The sequence below is a fragment of the Zootoca vivipara genome, chromosome 14 (assembly GCF_963506605.1).
Source record: "Zootoca vivipara chromosome 14, rZooViv1.1, whole genome shotgun sequence".
In the NCBI taxonomy this organism is placed as follows: Eukaryota; Metazoa; Chordata; class Lepidosauria; order Squamata; family Lacertidae; genus Zootoca; species Zootoca vivipara.
The window spans coordinates 2,806,679-2,825,864 of NC_083289.1; the positions used below are offsets into that span (position 1 = coordinate 2,806,679).

At 44.1% G+C, this 19,186-nt stretch overlaps 1 protein-coding gene across 6 annotated transcripts in view; it reads right to left on the minus strand.

Annotated features, from left to right (window-relative positions):
• Nucleotides 1–16,720, minus strand: part of LRRC49 (leucine rich repeat containing 49) — a 61,834-nt gene extending 45,114 nt beyond the window's left edge. For 2 of the 6 annotated variants that reach the window (XM_035131431.2, XM_060282918.1), the window contains exons 1-8: nucleotides 16,546–16,720; nucleotides 16,024–16,086; nucleotides 13,018–13,105; nucleotides 12,012–12,206; nucleotides 10,203–10,293; nucleotides 8,907–9,110; nucleotides 4,568–4,634; nucleotides 2,013–2,156 (exon numbers count right to left, since the gene is read on the minus strand). In XM_035131431.2, the coding sequence (XP_034987322.1) occupies nucleotides 2,013–2,156; nucleotides 4,568–4,634; nucleotides 8,907–9,110; nucleotides 10,203–10,293; nucleotides 12,012–12,206; nucleotides 13,018–13,105; nucleotides 16,024–16,086; nucleotides 16,546–16,605 (912 nt within the window). In that variant the 5' untranslated portion in view covers nucleotides 16,606–16,720. The remainder of the gene's footprint in view (nucleotides 1–2,012; nucleotides 2,157–4,567; nucleotides 4,635–8,906; nucleotides 9,111–10,202; nucleotides 10,294–12,011; nucleotides 12,207–13,017; nucleotides 13,106–16,023; nucleotides 16,087–16,545) is intronic. The other 4 variants (XM_060282920.1, XM_060282919.1, XM_060282923.1 and 1 more) reach the window with 4 other exon arrangements.
• Nucleotides 16,721–19,186: the final 2,466 nt, after the last annotated feature.

The window sequence follows — 19,186 nt, forward strand, 5'->3', positions numbered from 1 at the left end:
AGAGAGGGGGAGACGCAGCGGCAGTAGATGCTGGCCTCTTTTTGAGCAGGCTTCCCAAAAAAGGAGCTGAGGTGCTGCCTCAGCGTTTCAGCTGCAGGGGGAAGTATGCCGCTATGAAACAGCGAGCAAAATAAAATCCAATTTTGTAGTCATGCTGTTGTCTAAAGCATCAAAGTGCTAACTCATGCATGTAGCTGTCCAACCAGCAGCAAGAAATACTGAAATGTGCTCTGCAGACATTTCCCTGCTTCAAGTAGGTTAACGAGTTGGAGTCCCATCACAGACAACACAGAGATGCACTCCAGATCTCACAAAATGGTTATCAGTTTGTAATGCACAGCCTTTGTGGGAACACAGGGAAGGTATATTATAGTTAGTATTATTATTGTTGTTGTTATCAATATCAACAACCACAACAACCATATCACTTTAACAATCCAGCCAAGTCTTCCATGAGTCAGAGAAGTTTATTTTTGCCATTGCCACCACCAAACTGATTAGTCAGTGGGTGAGGCAACTCTCCAACTTTCAATTACAGTACTGTAGTGGATACAAATACACCAAGATGATGTTGATAATGATGGCAATGATTTATTAAATTTATATACCACCCTTCATCCAAGGATCACAGGGCAGTTTACAATATAAAAACACAAAAATTTATAACATAGTAACAAACAAACCAAAATAACCGAGGGGTTTCCTTGGCTTTCAGGAGCTGGACAAACAAATATATGGGTCATGATATGGCCCAATCCATGGTGTTTCTCACCCACATCATGATAGGCAAGATTGTTGATTTTCTGGAACACACAAAAAAACACCTTCCCTACACGATGCGAAAAGCAAGACTCATGTCATGCAGATGTTTCTCTCTCACCACCACAAGGTCTATGCTCAAGATAACAAGGATTAGTTGCTTCTTTAACAATTGTCCTGAGCACACAGTCTAGATGGCTAATGTAGCAAAAGGTTGATTCTTACAGACAATGCAGCAACTTCAATCTATTTATACCTTAACTCTCTAAGAGAGCTGGATAAACTCCCAGAGTGTCTTACAAATAAAAAAAAAGTTCTTGCCCTCAGGCTTAGAATCTAAAAAGCTGTGATATTCAAGGGAAAAGGGTCAAAGAGGGGAAGAAGAAAATGGGCAAACTCTAACACCAAATTCTTAATGTTATAAGATCCTCAGGACCAGCTTAGCACATCGTTGTGTAGAGAAAAAAACAAACATTCCCAGCAAGGAGGAAACTATCACAGCAACGAATGGCCTGGACAATTTTGTCCCTCTCTGACGCACTGATTTTTTACTCAAATGGACTTCATGGACCACCTCTCTCCATATGAACCAATCTAGACCCTGCAATCATCATTTGAGACCCTTCTTCATGTGCCTCCTCCATGAGAGCACACGAAAGCAGGCCTTTTCTGTGGTGGCTCCCCACTTGCTCTCCCCAGGGAGCCTTGCCTGGAGCCTTTGTTACATATCTTTAGGCGCCAGGCGAAAACATTCCTCTTCTCCCAGGTCTTTGGCTAATTAAACAATTTTTTAACTATTGGGGGAACATTCTCTCTCTCTGGCCTTTCCCTGCTGTCCAATTCAGACCACCACCCCTTTTCTCTGAGGCATGCTCTTCTCCAATCCTCCTTTCCTAAAACCTATTCCTTTCCTTGGTGTATGGATATCTAACCTCTGCTTCTCTCTGCTCTTACTCAAGAACAATACAGTTCAGCCAATGGCAGAGACCTTCTGTCTGCCCTGACCTTCCATGACCTTAAGATTTCAAGGCTTGCAGCAATTCAAACATCCCTTAGGTACATCCCTTTATAGACCTTCTGCAAAATATGTATTCATAGGCTCTCTCTTCAACTGAAAACTATACATGACAATAATACATTGATTTTTTAAAAAAACACCAAAAGAAACTGAAATTTCTTTAATCAAATTTGTTTTAAAATTCCAGGAGCAATATAGTGTTTTTTTCCAGAGCAAATGGATTCAGTTCACTTACCACAATTCTGATCTGATTATATCTAAGATTAAGTTCCGTCAGTGAATCTAGTCCATTCAGGTTTTCAATGTATGTTAAGCAATTCCGGGCAAGATTCAGCACTCTGAGGTCACTTAAATGGTTGAGATTTTCTATGATAGCAATCTGTAAAAGAGAAGATGAGGAAGAATGAGGATTGTATCAATTGAGCCCTACCCTTCTTCCCCCCCCCCTCTAAGAATGACACCATGAAACAAGCAGCTTCTAAGCCTGAACTGTGCCTCCGGATCTTATGGAGGTAAAAAAGTGAAATGTTTATGATCGCACCCCTATGCACACTTTCATGGGAGCAAGCTCCACTGAACACTGTAGGACTTACTTCCAAGCAACCATGCAAAGGATAAGTTAATTGTAGAGCACCAACTACTTAAGAAGCAAATAACTGAAATAATAGGGTTAGCAAGCAGTATAGCTAACATCACACAGAAATGGAGAACAGGAACAAATGGCTAAGAATGAAGTCTGGAACTCTCCAAAGATGGCTTCTCACTAGGAGTCCCTGCAGTGCCTGCTTTCTAAAGAGCAGCAGCATTTATTGGAACAGCAGAAATCTGGGATTCATGAAGAATTCATAGAGATGTTATTTATGAACTTCCTCTGTCAGTGTTAATGGAATTCCTTCCTATCACAGCTTTTCTTCTTTCCTTCTTAAAACCCACGCAAACTTTCTATATATCTGCACAAAACCACACACATATATATGGTTTTATAAAATTATAATGTTAACTGAAGTAGAAACAAAGCATTATATGAAACAGAGCTCAAATATTACAGTATGTTTTGAACACACACAAGATTAGGCATGATTTTCTCAGCTAGTCTGTCATCCTTCCCCAACAACTAATACTCAGGATACTCCCTCTGTACACATGAATTCCTTTTAGCAAAAAGTACCATGAATCTTAATTCCTTTTGAAGCTATTTAAGCCAGTGACCATCAATACAGTTTAAGACAGCAAATTCCATAAGTTAATTATGTATTGTGTGAAGAGGGATCTTCTTCTCTCTACCCTGATCCTACTGGAAATCAACTTCTTTGGCCGGCCTTGTTGTACAAGAAAAAGAAGCATTATCCCCATCTAATTTTTCCACATCGTTTTGAATAAATTGATGGGCAGTTTTGCATGTTTTGGTTGGCTGCCATTTCTGCAAGGCCCAGAGTTCACCGCTGCTCCCAATACCTCAATAGTGTCAGGTCTAAATTGGGGAGGGCTCTTGGGCACGACACCTTCCATGCTTCGCCTTCACCCTGTCCCTCAGCAAGTGAGCCTGCTCATCGCAACAGGTCCAGGAGGGAAGTCTTCTCCATCAGCCTCCTATGGGCCCTTAGCAGGTGCTCAACTCTGCTGATCCTTGATGTACATGAATTGACTAAGGTCACAGAAAATATAGCCATGTTCCTCACCATAGCCATCAAAACCGGGTCAGTTACTAAATGGAAAAAGTGGTCAATCAAAATATTATGTATTTTAAACTATTTCTGGCTGTTAACACATTTTATTATTTTAAAAGGCACATATATGCATTTTCTCTCTCTGCTGTGGTTGTTTTGATAACATATGTTTGATGTTCAATGTCTGTAGACCAAATAAAAAAATTCCTTCAGTAGCACCTTAAAGACCAACTAAGTTTTTATTTTGGTATGAGCTTTCGTGTGCATGCACACTTCTTCAGATACAGTGAAATAGGAGTCCCCAGGCACTTATGTAGAGAAGGGGTGGGGAGGGGGTGGGGATGGGGAGGGGAGGGGGGATCACTCAGGAGGGTGGTGGAAATGATTTTAACTGATTCATGAAGTGGCTCACAACAATCTTCGCTAAAAAGCACAGAACTGTACAAATATAATGAATCAACATGATAACATTAAAATGTCACCTACAGGAGAGATCAATTATTTCATTTATTTGATTCCACTTAATAATTGTTTCTCAAAAAGTAACTTGAAGTGATTTCACAGTGAAACTATCAATAAAGGCCATTACAAAAATTCCCTATGTCAAAACAATTTTATATGTCAAAACAATTTCAAATCCAATACAGTCGCAGATTAGATTTTCCCCTTCCAAGGCTTGTTGAAAAGGTAGGGTCTTTGATAGGCACAGAAAAGAGAGATGGCACCTGAAGAGTAATGGAAGGATACTTCGAGGAGTATGTGCCACCACATACTAATAAGATGGTATCTGATTTTGTAAACATTCAGGTGTGCTCCCCCCAACCCAATGGATGTCTTTTTCTAAATAAAAAGCCCCCAAACACTTTAACTCTTCAATATAGTGAAAGAGCAGGTGGTTATCTAGTCATCTGACAGCCCCAATGAAATGAATGATACGCTAGACTCCACAGGCTGGTGGCATAATTATCTCAATGTAAGATTCTGAAATACTATGCAAAGTTAAGTTCCTTCAATTTGGCAGGTCTCATGAAAACAAAGGGGAGATACAAAGCAGCATTACACCTAAAAAACCAGCAACAGGTACCCCATAGTACAAACTGAAAAAGCATTTATTGCATTATACCTGGTTTCCATGAAGGTCTAAGACATCAAGGCTTACAAGGTTATCCAGGTTTGATATTCTCCTTATTCTGAAACATTCAAGCATTCAAGAAGTATTTTTATTTCAAGGAGGGGAGATTATTCCCATTTGACCCCTGCCCACCACCTGAGGATCTAATCCCAAGCAGAATGCCAGTGCATCCCAGAACCTCCAACATACACAGCTCCCCAATGTGAAGGCAAGGACAGTGGGATTCAACCACAGATCTACCCCTGCCACTAACGTAAATGGTAACGCCAACATGCTGAAGAGAGGCAGAAAAAAAGGGAAGACCTCCATACACCAGCTTGAAATTGTATGGATTCTGGAAGTGCTTAGCAAGAAGGTGGATACAGAACAAGATGCAACAGCAAACTTGGAAAAACAGCAGCTTCCAAGATTTTCGTGCAGTATTAAGCACTCAAATAAAGGAGAGTGGAATTATGAATCTCCAGCAATCTGTTCCTGACTGGCACCAGGAACTCTCCCTTCTCCAATCTAAGGATGGTTAGAAGTAAATAAAGAAGAAACCCCCACTTAATTCATAGTTACTTGTGGTTTGTCCCCTATTCAGACTTGCATTAATAGCCACAACTGAACAACCTCCCCTCCAAGTCTGAGGCATCTCGAGTACGTGGAAGAGGATCTTGCATTTCTCCTCCACTCTCAGCTGGTTCCCGGTTGAGACCAGCAGGAGTGGTAAGTAAAGCTTGGTAAGAGTATCCGGGGGAAATGTTGGGATTTGCAAGAGCTGCTCACTCCTTCTGCACTGTTTGGGGGGGGGGAGAGAAGCCTCACAGAAGAAAAATAAGACTATTTCCTCAGGCTCCCCTCATGCAAGACAGGGCAAAGTTGGGACTCTTTCTGGGGTTAGCTCCTGCTCCCAGACTATCCCAGCCCCTATATCCTCAGATAGTACAGAGTCTGTATTGTGTATAGTTTGGCTTGCTCTCTAGCAGGGTGCAAGCTGATATGAGATATTCTGTTTTCCTATTTGTTTGATGTTTTATGATGTTTTTATATACAGTCATACCTCGGTTTAAGAACACCCGTTTACGAACTATTCGGTATACGAACTCCGCAAAAACGGAAGTAGTGTTCCGGTTAGCAAACTTTACCTCGCTCTACGAACGGAAGCCGAACGGTGGAAGGGCACCAGCAGCGGGAGGCTTCATTAGGGAAAGCGCGCCTCGGTTTAAGAACGGCTTTGGTTTAAGAACAGACTTCCGGAACGGATTAAGTTCGTAAACCGAAGTACCACTGTATTCTGTAAGCCACCCAGAGGGATATTAATAATAATAATCTTATTCTTATTATTTTTTATTATTCAAAGCCAATATGTACATTTCTGCCATCAACTGGAAAAATATGAAGAGCTTATTAGGGTCTTGAAATATGCATGCTGTCGATTTCACGCATGTTGTTTTTTTAAAAATGTATTTTTTATTAAAGATTTCTTGGTTTGCAAAAGTATGTGCAATATCTTTTTTTCAAGTTACATTTTCTACAGATCAGTTTCATTTGTTGAGACATTAGTGTTACATTAGGAAGAAAAGGGGGGAAGAGGTGGGGGGAATGGTAAGTGGGGTGGGGTCGGGTGGCGATGCTTCTATTGTACTTAATGTATGTGTGGGGTTTTGTGTCAGCATTGCTTGTCTTGATGGGCTGTGTATGAGATAAAAGGGAGCCATACCGGGGTGAAGGCGTCTTCTTCTATTTATAATAATAATAATTCTACCCCGCCCACCTGGCTGGGTTTCCCCAGCGACTCTGGGCAGCTACCAACAGAATATTAAAATCTATTAAACAATAAAGCTTCCCTAAACAGGGCTGCCTTCAGATGCTTTCTAAAAGTCTGGTAGTTGTTTTTCTCTTTGACATCTGATGGGAGGGTGTTCCACAGGGCAGGTGCCACTACTGAGAAGGCCCTCTGCCTGGTTCTCAAAGCTTGGCTTCTCAAAACGAGGGAACCCTCAGAAGTCCCCCGGCGATGGACCTCAGTGCACAGGCAGAACGATGGGGGTGGAGACGCTCCTTCAGGTATATTTGTCCCCATCTCAGTTTGTTTATTGATTAATTTTTCTAGTAAGGCTGTTTCCCATACTATTTGGTACCATTTGCTTACTCCTGACAGGTCCCTCCAGTGTCTGGTTATGATGTTTCTGGCTGCTGAGAGTAGGTGGGTGATGAGTTCTTTGTGATGTGAGTGAGAATTATTGTCTTGAAAGATGTTTAGTAGGGCCAGTTCAGGGGTGATTTCTAATACTTGCTTAGTTACTTTGCATATTTCTCTTATGGTTGTTGTCCAGAATAGTTGGATTTTGGGGCATTCCCACCACATGTGGAGGTATATGCCTGTGGTGGTGCACCCTCTCCAGCATTTTGGTGAGGTTCCTGGGCGTATCAGCGCTAATTTCCTTGGTTTTAAGTACCACCTGTGAGTTTCAGAGTGAGTTCTTTCCTTTTTGTTGATATGGATTTAAAGGGAGGTTTGTGGGATTTTGGAGTAGTATTTTGTATATGGCAGATACCATCCCTTTGCCGTTTCCCTTTGTTGTTAGGAGGAGGTTTTCGAAGGTTGTCAGGGGCCTAGTTGCTGCTGATTTTACTACCGAATTGTTCAAGAGGGCATGTAATTGGTGGTGTGTTAGCCAGGGCATTTGGGTGTCTAGTATGTCTTGTATTTCTTGTATTGTCTTGTATTTCTTGTGTTGATAAGGGTTTGTTATTTTTATAGAAGTCTAATAGGCGATATAAGCCTTTGGTTTGCCGGGTTTTTATCTGGAGGTTTTGTGCTGTGTGATGGACTAATGGGTGGTGTGCCAGGCGAATTAGTGGGGCTGGGGCTGGGGACAGTTTACCTATTTCTGCTTTCCATGCTTTAAGCATGGTCTGTGTGTACCTGTTTAGTGTTGTGGGAATTTTCCTTAGTTTGGGAGGAAAGGGTATGCTGTGGTGCAGGTATTTTCAATTGTGTCCCTCTCCAAGTGTATTCATTGTTTTGTCTCATCTTCTAGTATATATGGGATTATGTGGCGCACCTGGTTGGCAATATAATATGCTTCTCTGTTGGGGATTCCCCATCCTCCCTCTGAGGAGGGGAGGTGCAGGTATTTGGGGCTTATTCTTGGTTTTTTTGGGTGACAAGATAAATAAGTGTATGTTTTTCTGCCATTTACGGAGTTGGGTTGGGGGAATCCAGATTGGGAGGGTTTGGAATAGGTAGGTTAGTTTTGGGAGGGTGATCATTTTGATCATGGCTATTTTGTCTGAGAGAGTGAAGTTTCATCTCTTTAGGTCTTTGTTAATTTCTCGCCACAAGGGGTTGTAGTTGTGGAGGTATAATTTATTGAGGTTTCTGGTTATTTATACCCTTAGGTATCGGAACTTGGTGTGGCAAAGTTTTACTTTGGTGATGTTAGTGCAGGCATAGGCAAACTCAGCCCTCTAGATGTTTTGGGACTACAACTCCCATCATCCCTGACCACTGGTCCTGTTAGCTAGGGATGATGGGAGTTGTAGTCCCAAAACATCTGGAGGGCCGAGTTTGCCTATGCCTGGGTTAGTGAGTTCTTTTTGGATGTCAGGAGGGGTGTTTCCAACTTTGCAAAATTTACCTGTAGGCCCAACACCATTGCAAATGTGTTGAGTTCTCTGATTAGGGAGATTGCTGTGTTTATGGTGTCTGGTGTTGTGACCATTAGGTCATCTGCAAAGAGCCCTGGTTTATAGGTTCAATTTCACCCATGTTGTCAGTTTACACTTCACTGTACTGTGGAAGTAGCCAACGGTTTTAATAGCACAGGTCTTGCACTGAATTTGGGCAAACCATGTCTGTGTGAGTATAATTACATAATTTGGCCCAACATTAACAGTCTTCGTCTAACAGCCGACCAATTCTGTCTACTCCGTTTGCTTCTATACTCCTTCCCACTGGCAGCCCAGGTTCCCACTTGCCCTGGGCTTTGTATGCTTCTGAGAAGTCGGAAGGTTAATAAACATACCATAATATTTTGGCAGCTGAGCTAGTGACTTGTAAGGGTTCATTTCAAGGTACAGCTATCCACAAATTCTGTACCGCAGTCACCTCTGTGTTGTCACATGTCCCAATTACTCACGGCTGGCTTTGACTTTGCAAGCAGACAGCCGTGATTTGCAAGCAGACAGTCGTGATTCCCAAGCAATAAGAAGTAGATTGTGTTGCACTCCATCTCTGCCAACAGTAGGGGGACTTATCTGACATTACAGAGAACACACCCCATGCAAGTTTCACAGAGAACATTAAAATTTTAAGCATGCCAAGTTCCCCTCCCTTTTTTACCTGTTATTTCCTAACAAAAGGACACGGAGGGACCTTAGTGTAGTAAGGCCGCTGATTTCCTCTATCTGATTATCATACAGATCTAAGAAAACAAGATGCTGCAAATTAGAAATATTCTGGATCCGTGTTATACAGTTATGCTGGAAGCTCAGCAGACGAAGATGCTCTTCTCCTTCAATAATTGGGCAAACAGTCAGCTTTTGTCTAGGAGGGGGAAAGTTTTAAGAAATGTTTAGTACAGGTGACAACAAACATAGGGAATCACTTCTAATAGCAAACTCAAGCGAAGTGTCGGCATGACTGAAGCAGTGATGAAAAATGTATCAGCATCCTCAGGGGAAGGCCAAGGTTATAAAAACCACAAAAATATCAGGAAGTCAAAAAGATGGCAATGAGGACAGTGTAGCCATGAGTACCCATTAAAAGAGAAAACCAGAAAACCAGGGGGAAGCGGGGATGCAAAGGACCTGATTTCCCAAACAGGTAAACTCCTGTTCCGAGGGAACATTTTGCCCTCAAATATTCCATAGAACTTTATTCAAACTTCTGCTGTTGTTTAAATCCATGATTTTCCTATCGGCTTCCTCCATCCCTGCTTTATTCAACCTTTTGTTGTTATTTTAAACCATCACTCCCCCCCCCTCGCTGTTTCTTCTTTCTCGCTCCCATGCCATGTTCACTGCTATTGTGCAACCGTCCTTCTCTTTTGTTTCCCTCCACCATGACTTCATGGAAATCCAGGATTGTGATGTGGCACTACAAATCCTCCTATGGGGGTTGTGCAGCCTTACATTTTTATGTACATAGGAATAAAACCGTTAAAGTTCTTAATACTAGCCACTGCTCATGATTTTCCCAGACAGACTAACAGTGCAATTCTATTCTAGTCAGAAATAAGTACCACTGAATTCAAATGGGGCTTACTCCCAGGTAAATGGGGTTATGACTGTGGCCTATGAGTATGTGTAATATGATATCATAATACAGTGGTACCTCTACTTACAAATAACTCTACTTACGAATGTTTCTACTTACGAATGGAGCTCTGTCCACCATCTTGGATGCGGTTTAGATAGGATTTTTTCTACTTACGAATTTTTAGATAGGGTTGCTTTGACTTACGAATTTTTACTCCCAATGCATTCCTATGAGATTCGACTTACAATTTTTTTTGACTTACAAATGTGCATTCGGAACGCATTAAATTCGTAAGTAGAGGTACCACTGTAACTCTTTCTATGTAAACATGTACAGTACATTACTGTGAAAGGCATCACCCACCAATTCTATTCTTACCTTTCAAGGGTCAGCCTGTCAGAATGCTGCATTTTCTCTTCTGCAGTTCGGTGCACTAGGGGAAAAGCAGTGTTCCCATAAGTGATATTATCTAATAGAAAAATAAACATTTAAATGAATTTAACTTTAAAAAAAACACTTATTACCATTTTACTGTCCAATGATGCACATACCTAACTAGCTCTAACAACAAACATGAGAGACTTGGTGCCAAGGTTGCAATGCCAGAGTTAAGGAAGGGGATGTGCTCCTTCTGCGCCAGCCTGAGGCAGTTTTGTTGGAAAGTGCTTGTAAGTGACATGGCAATATGGCACATAGAAGTAATGTATGTATATCCTAACTTCACATCTATGCTTATAGGGTCCAAATCAGCCATGACTATACAGGAAAGAGAAGTAAGGGTTATTGTGGAGACCTGATTTTTAATTATTGAAGTACAGCTGTACACAGTTGTCTTGTGTGTTTGATGTTTTGTGTCATCAAATGATAGCAGTACAATGCTGGTTCACATTATTATTATTATTATGGACTCCATAGCCTTCCCCAACATGTTTTGCACTATAGTTTCCATTATCCCTGGTCACAGGAGACACTGGCCGGGGCTAATGCAAGCATAGGCAAACTCAGCCCTCCCAATGTTTTGGGACTACAATTCCCATCATCCCTGACCACTAGTCCTCTTAGCTAGGGATGATGGGAGTTGTAGTCCCAACAAATCTGGAGGGCTAAGTTTGCCTATGCCTGGGCTAATGAGAGTTAGTGCCTTCTTAATGTTTCAGACTACAAGTTAGGGAAGGCTGGATTAAGAGTGTCTGACTGGGGAGCTGCAGGTTCAAATCCCTGCTCTGTCATGATTCTTACCAACCAATCACTATTTATCAGTCTAACCTGCATCATGGGATTGTTCTAAGGATAAAGCATGACTGGGGTGGGGAGATCCATGGAAGACTTAAATATATTACTTAAATATATTACTGATGAATATAAATATTATATGAACTGGAATAAACAAGCATTGGAAGATATGAGAAAGGTGGAAAGGAAGATGCAGTGCCCGTTATGTGAAGAGGAGCGAGGCACACAGCAGGGCTGAGATCTGTGCACAGATGCCCAATGCTTCATACCCAGCATGAAACCTGGCAATAATAATTTATTATTATTATCATTATCATTATTATTATTAATTAAATTTATCAGAAGATCCAAAGGTGGTAGGATACAACTAATAACTGTACAGTGGTACCTCGACTTACGAATGCTTCGACTTCCGAAGGTTTCGACTTACGAAGTCTGCATACCCGGAAGTATTTCCGCCACGTGCACAGTCTGCGCATGCGCAAAGTGCAAAATCGCGCTTTGCGCGTGCGCAAAATGGACGCTTTGACTTACAAAGGATTAGACATCCGAAGAGCGCCACAGAACGGATTGCCTTCGTAAGTCGAGGTACCACTGTACTTACTAGTTTCTGCCTCAGATAATGAAGGTAGTACACAGGTATCATGGCTAGTTACCAATGGCAGCCTTACCATCCATGTATTTGTCTAATCCCCCTTTAATGTGATCCAAGTTGGTCACCCTCACAACTTCTTGCGATAGCAAAATTCCTTCTGTCCAGCCTGAATTTACCACCATTCACCTTCACTGGATGCCCCTACTGGGTTCTAGTTCTATGAAACATAGAAAAATTCCTGTTTCTCCATAACGGCCACATCATGCTCACCTCTATCATGTCCTCCTTTACCTGTCTTTCAGCAGAAGGCTAATGTTTGGAGGCCTGCTTTATCCACCACACCAGTGCTCATCACTTACCTGAAATATTTGGACTAGCATTTTGACAGCCCTGTTGAAGTCTGTATTTTGAAGGGTTAGGAAAGGAGGAATCTCCAAATGTTGCCAGAGAGCCTGCACCATATTTCACCTCCATGCTGGGAATATCTGCAAAATTTGGTGCTACAGGGACATACAACTTTTTACAGCGTGATAAAGGACTTAATCTTCCATCGGCTGGGGGGGAAATATATATATATATATAAGGGTTATGACAGTGCTGCTCATCAAAATACAGAACTTGGGATGAAGTCCCTTTGAAATCAGCAGGTGTGCTATAATTTATCAGCTATACCTGAGAATTTCACAAACTATCATACTTGCTATGACCACAGTCTCCCTCCATGTGTTATAGACTCAACTTCTACATGCATAGGAGAGAGCCTACATGAGTAGAAGTTACCCCTCGAACTCATGGAAAGAAACAGAGACTGCAGTCAGGGGCAGAGCTGGAATGATCATCTCCTATCCCCCTCATCGAGCAGCAGATCATTATTATTATTATTACAGCTATTCACTGCTTACTACATCCAATGACTCAAAGTGGCATACATATATAAAAAGTATATACAAATACAAAAGCGTAACACAACATCAAAATAATAAAACACCAGTATTTCCTAGAACGTGCATGTCAAATGTGGATGACCTGTGACTTTGGAAGTCCATGCAAAAGTTTAAGAACCTGTTTGGACTGGGGCTCCCCAACACACCCCCACTAGGAGTGATAGCCACCCTTTTATGTGTTTGCTGCAGGCAACATCAATGCAACAGCAGTAAATTCACAGTAACTGTATCTGCCGTGTGGATCTCAAAGCTGTCCTAAACTAGAAAAAAGGTTTGCCTGCAGACAGCTTTGCTACCTATTTCAAGAAACAGTGAGAAATTGAATTACAAATAATGAAAATATGCTACAGCTGTAAAAACATTTATTCTTTTCATAGTTGGCATGCACTTTAAGAAAGAGGAGTCAGTCTCCCAATGTTACCTTGTTTTCCTGAATAGTTCTTTTCAAGATCATGCTGCAAGAATTTGTTATGAAGATACTGCTGCTCTTTGTGTAATCTGAACTCAAGCTGCAACAGAAATTATTACAACAAACCATTATACGTCAATGCAAACACATGAGAAAGTAAGAAAAACCTGGATAAGAAAAAAGTGGATCTGCATGTATTGGGACTGCAATGAGGCTGCAATGGAAATTTCATATAACAACCCAATGATACGTTAGTGTGGTTGGGAAATTCAGTCCAGGCACAAGAAACTGGAAGGGCCATAACTCAGTGGTAGAACTTTGCGTGCAAAATGCTCCAGGTTCAACCCAGGTAGGGGTGAAAAAGACCCCTGCATGAAATCCTGGAGAGCTGCCGCTGGTGGTCTATGCAGACAATATACCCAAGGACAATATAAATGGACCAATCTGTTTCAGTACAGTGGAACCTCGGTTTACGAACACCTCGGTTTACAAACTTTCAGTTTACGAACTATCCTAACTCGGAAGTTAGTAAACCGAGGTGCCCGAGGTCTACTGAACGTCCGATGCCTTCGGGGAGGCCGGGCCTTCGCTCCGATGCCTCCTGGAGGCCCGGAGCGAAGGCCCGGCCTCCCCAAAGGCATCGGAGCGAAGGCCAAACCTCCCCAAGACACCGACACCGGAGCGTCCGATACCTTCGGGGAGGCTGGGCCTTCGTTCCGATGCCTCCCAGATGCCTCCCAGAGGCCGGGGAGCGCTTCTGCGACTGGGCTGCAGCTACGGAAGTGCTCCCCGGCCTCCGGGCCTTCGCTCCGATGCCTCCCAGAGCAGTGTGTGGTGGGGGAAAGTGGAGGATACTCCGCTTCCCCCCACCGCCCGGCATTGCGGGGATGGGGCGAGGCTTCTCTAGCCTCGTCCGATCCTGGGCAGTGTGTGGGGAGGGAAAGCGGAGGATTTTCCGCTCCCCCCCCCGCACCGCCCGACATTGCGGGGATGGGACGAGGCTGGAGAAGCCTCGTCCGATCCCGGGCAGTGTGTGGAGAGGGAAAGCGAGGATTCTCCGCTCCCCCCCCCCACCGCCCGACACTCTGGGGATTTGACGTCTAGAATGGATTAATCAACTTTCCATTACTTTCCCCTCACCACACATATAACCAACCTTGTATATGATGGAGAATACCAATGTATGTCAGTATCACATTTCATAATACCCTTGTGGGATTCCCTTGCCGTTTGGGACAGAGAAGTAGATGTACAGTAAATCTGCAATTTGCACTCACTTCACATGCACAATCACAATATTATCTGGGGGGAATAAATAAGCAACATAGAGTGGAGCTAACCCACCACTCCCCACCCTGCTCTTCCTTTATTTATTTCGACAGACACACATGTACACCCAGAGGATTTCTCTTGCTTTGGGGAGGTCATGGCAGAGCCCTGGGAAGCTCCCAGAGCCCTTGTACCTCCTTCCCAGAGGATGGGAAGCAAGGTGGCACCTCACCTACTGGGCTTTGGGAACGAGAAGCAAGGGTTCTGGGATGCTGCCAAAGCCCTTGTACCACCTTCCCAGAGCCCAGTAAGCAGCCCTCAATCTTGGGGTGGGGGGGCAGTTCCAGGGTTTCCTGAATTTGGGCAATTTTGCAAATCAGTAGCCAAGTGAAGTGCTGCTGGCTATTCTCACCAGAGTGATGTAGCGTGTGTTTTCAAGTCCTCGATCACCATTATTATTATTATTATTATTATTATATGCTGCCCATCTGACTGGACTGCCCCAGCCACTCAGGGTGACTCCCAACAAAATACTGTATATAAAACACAATAAAACATCAAACATTTGACCAGCCATTGTCAACCTGGAGCCCTCCAGATGTTTTGGACTGCAATGCTCATCAGCTCCAATCAGTACTGCCAGGAGACTCCGCCCACGTGCTGGAGGGAATGGCAGACAATACCACCAGCTCCACTCCAACAGTGTTTTTCGGTGGCTGCTTCGGGAGTATGCAACCTCCCCCACCCCTCCCGGGACGCTACGGGAGGGAGCCGCTGGCCCTGCGGGGGGGGCTGGGCTGAGCACCCGTTGGAGTCGGCACTCCTGGAAGCCACCCAACAGGCACACGGGTCCCATTACAAGTTTTGGGCGTGCCTCAGATGAAAGAGCGAAAATTTATTGCCTATGGACACAGCCCTGAGTAGCAGAGAGAACAATTTGAACTACGGCCATTGAGAGATAAGAGGGAACATCGCAGGAATGAAGATGGATTATCTGGAGAATCCGAGACGCCTTACAGGGAAGTGCAACACTTTTTGTTCTTTGCTTATATAATACTGTATATCAAATACCTTTCCTGGGCGGAACATCGGACTTGATCTAGGGCAGCAGGAAAATGGAAAGTATAAACTGTGTGGACATGAAAATATAAATAAATCTGAAAATGGAGGAATTATATATAATTTGACAATTTTGCAAAAACCTCCCCTAAAATCCTGGCCCTGGTTGAGATGCTTCAAGATTTGAGACTTTAAGGAGGATTTATTTTAACTGTGTCACAGTTTGTAATTAAGAGAAGATGGCGCTGGAATGGAATGCAGCTAAAGGCGGGGAAGAAGCCGATCGGTATTTCAAGAAGAGTGATAAGAATTGTCTGGCTGAATTTCTGCTGGTCAAGCTGCAATTCTATTTTCGGAGGAGCCATGGAGTGGAAAACACAATAAAACATCCTCAGCTCTAATCAGTACTGACAAATGTGCTGGGGCTGGTGATTGTTGTACAGTAGTCCAAAACATCTGGAGGACACTAGGTTGACAAAGGCTACATTATATCATATGCACAGTTGGGCAAGTGATCCCCTTTGTCCCTCTGTGAACATGGTCCCCTAACAGATGTGAAACCACACCTATGTGCAGAACATGGGAAATTTCATTGAAAGCATTGTACTGCTATCATTTGATGACACAAAACATCAAATACACAAGACAACTGTGTACAGCTGTATTTCAATAATAAAAATCAGGTCTCACAGGTTTCGTTCTTTCTGCTGCTGATGTACTCTGGAGAACCAGCTGAAGCCCATAATTGTTGCCCTGGAAATTGAAAGTGGTATTATGAGCCATCAAACCTCGGAAATACACTTTCCCCAAAAGGTTTCCACAATTTTGGCCACTAGTGTTCATGTAATAGCAATAAATACAGATGAATGTGTACCAGTATTCATTATTACATTCTTCTGCATTATTATTATTATTCTATTTATATCCTGCCTTTTTCCCTAATAGGGATTCAAGGCAATAGGGATCTTTGCATCCATAGATATGTACAGTATAAGGATGAGAAAACGTTATATAGGTAGATGGATATTAAATACCGTATGTGAATTTAAAAGTGGTAAATACACAAATGCAGGTGACTGTGATAAGTCCTAGATGAAGGCGCGGGTTCTGCCTCTCCCTTTGTGTCTCTCTACATAACGGGCTTTGGAGGCGGCGGCGGAGGAAGCGCCATCCCGCCCAGCGGCGTCCCCTCGCCTCCGCCCCACCGCTTACCGAGACGGCGTGTCCCGGTCGAGCCCCGGCGACGGCCGGCCGGCATTTGCTGGGCACCATGGCAACGGGCTCCTCTTCCTCCTCCTCCTCCTCCTCCTCCCGCGGCGGCGGCGGCGGCGGCGGCACCCAAACCCCTCAGGGCGACGGACGCCTCCTCCCGCTCCCCTTCGGCCGGAAGCCGCCTGGCAGTCGTCATAGCAACCGCAGCGCTTCCGGACAAAGCACCGCCCCGCCCTCCCACTCCCTCCTTTCTCTCGAGGCTTCGAGGCGACCTTGCCGGGGGGGGGGGGCTCTCGACTTTCCTGGACTTCAACTCCCATCAGGACTCAGCGCCGGCCGCGCTTTGTTGAGGCTGATGGGAGTTGGAGTCCAGCAGCAACCTGGAGGGCTACCCGCCGCCTTTAAAGAAATCGGCCTTCACGGGGACACTCTCAGTGGAAATACAGGGCTTTCTTTCGGTTTTGTAAAGGCGCCCCGAGAATCATACACTCGTAGAGTTGGAAGGGATCCCGGGGGTCATCTAGTCCAACCCCATGCAATGCAGGAATCCTGACATGTGTCAGTCTCCCATCTAATTCAAAAGCATGCTGCACCCTGCTTAGCTTGGAAAATATGCTAGCAGTTTTGTTGCCTGCTGCAAGAGGAGGAGGCCAATAAACCATAGCTGTCAAGTTCTCCCTTTTTTTAAAGGGAAAATCCCTTATGCTGAATAGGCTTCCTCGCAAGAAAAGGGAAAACTTGACAGCTATGCAGTAAACTTAATACATTGTTGTTGTTGGCATCCATCTGTCTCAGAAGATAAAGGAGGAGGGCACTTTCGGCAGTGAAGACAAACTGTTGGAAGGTTACAGCACCAGCTTTGGCTGTAGAGGAGCGACATACAGGAGAGACATGTTTTGTTGCAGCTCTGGCAGGTGAAGGTATCCACTTGTGCTGCTGCAGGTGCACCAGGGAATTTCTTCTCTCTACACTCCTCTCATTGGTCATTCCTCCTGTGGTCACTGCTGTGGATACACAACCTGTCTGGTCTCCAGGCGCTGCCAGGGATTCCCACATGACAGGGTTAATAATAATAATAACAATAATAATAATAATAATAATTTTTTATTTGTACCCCGCCCCTGCCCCAGTCAAAACCGGGCTCAGGACAGCTAACACCAATAAAATTACAAGACTTAAAAGAAAGAAAAACAATTAATTAAAATACAGGTTAAAATACAATTTAAAATTTTAAAATGCAGCCTCATTTTAAAGTAGCCCATAGAATCATAGAGTTGGAAGAGACCACAAGGGCCATCCAGTCCAACCGCCTGCCAAGCAGGAAACAGCATCAAAGCATTCCTGGCAGATGGCTGTCAAGCCTCCGCTTAAAGACCTCCAAAGAAGGAAACTCCACCACACTCCTTGGCAGCAAATTCCACTGTCGAACAGCTCTTACTGTCAGGAAGTTCTTCCTAATGTTTAGGTGGAATCTTCTTTCTTCTAGTTGGAATCCATTGCTCCATGTCCACTTCTCTGGAGCAGCAGAAAACAACCTTTCTCCCTCCTCTATATGACATCCTTTTATATATTTGAACATGGCTATCATTTCACCCCTTAACCTTCTCTTCTGCAGGCTAAACATACCCAGCTCCCTAAGCCGTTCCTCATAAGGCATCGTTTCCAGGCCTTTGACCATTTTGGTTGCCCTCTTCTGGACACATTCCAGCTTGTCAGTATCCTTCTTGAACTGTGGCGCCCAGAACTGGACACAGTACTCCAGGTGAGGTCTGACCAGAGCAGAATACAGTGGTACTATTACTTCCCTTGATCTAGCTGCTATACTCAATTGAGCCCAAATCAAAACCATAAGGGAGGAAACCATAGGGGTCAGACTGAGTCTAGCCCAAAGGCCAGGCGGAACAGCTCCGTCTTGCGGGCCCTGCGAAAAGATGTCAAATCCCGCAGGGCCCTGGTCTCCTGTGAGAGAGAGTTCCACCAAGTTGGGGCCAGTACAGAAAAAGCCCTGGCCCTAGTTGAGACCAGTCTAACCACCTTATGGCACGGGATCTCCAAAATGTTGTTATTTGTGTTATTTGCTGCCTGCCCTCTTGTCATGTTGGCAGACATCTTTGCCTGAAGCCATGACCAACCCAGCATAGATGTCTCTGAGAGAGAAGTGCAAGCATGCTGGGAATGTAAGCTTGGAACAGCACATCTTTGTTTGTAGTTCTGTCCGGCCATGTGATGCCCAGAATCTTTCTGATGTAGTGCATGTGGAAGAGGTCAAGGCATTTCTCCTGTGGGCAAATGTCAGGTGCAACCAGCTAAGTCATAAAGGGAGTGAGGCCCCTTAGAGGCGACATCTCCTGACCACCCTTTTAGCAACATTCACATGGAAGCTGGAGGTGTGGATTGTGTGAGGCACCTGCCTTGCTTCACCCCTATGGCAAGGGCTGGGGAACATGTGGCCTGCCAGATGTTGCTGGATTCCTACCGGTATTAGGCCCTAGCCCCCGCGGCCAATACTCAGGGATAGGGGAGATGGGCTTCAGCAACATCTGGAGAGGATGCCATTGCATTGTTTAAGGACATCAGAAGAATCTGCTGGATTTAGTTGAGATTCCTGCACTGCAGGAGTTTGGACTAGATGACCTTCGGA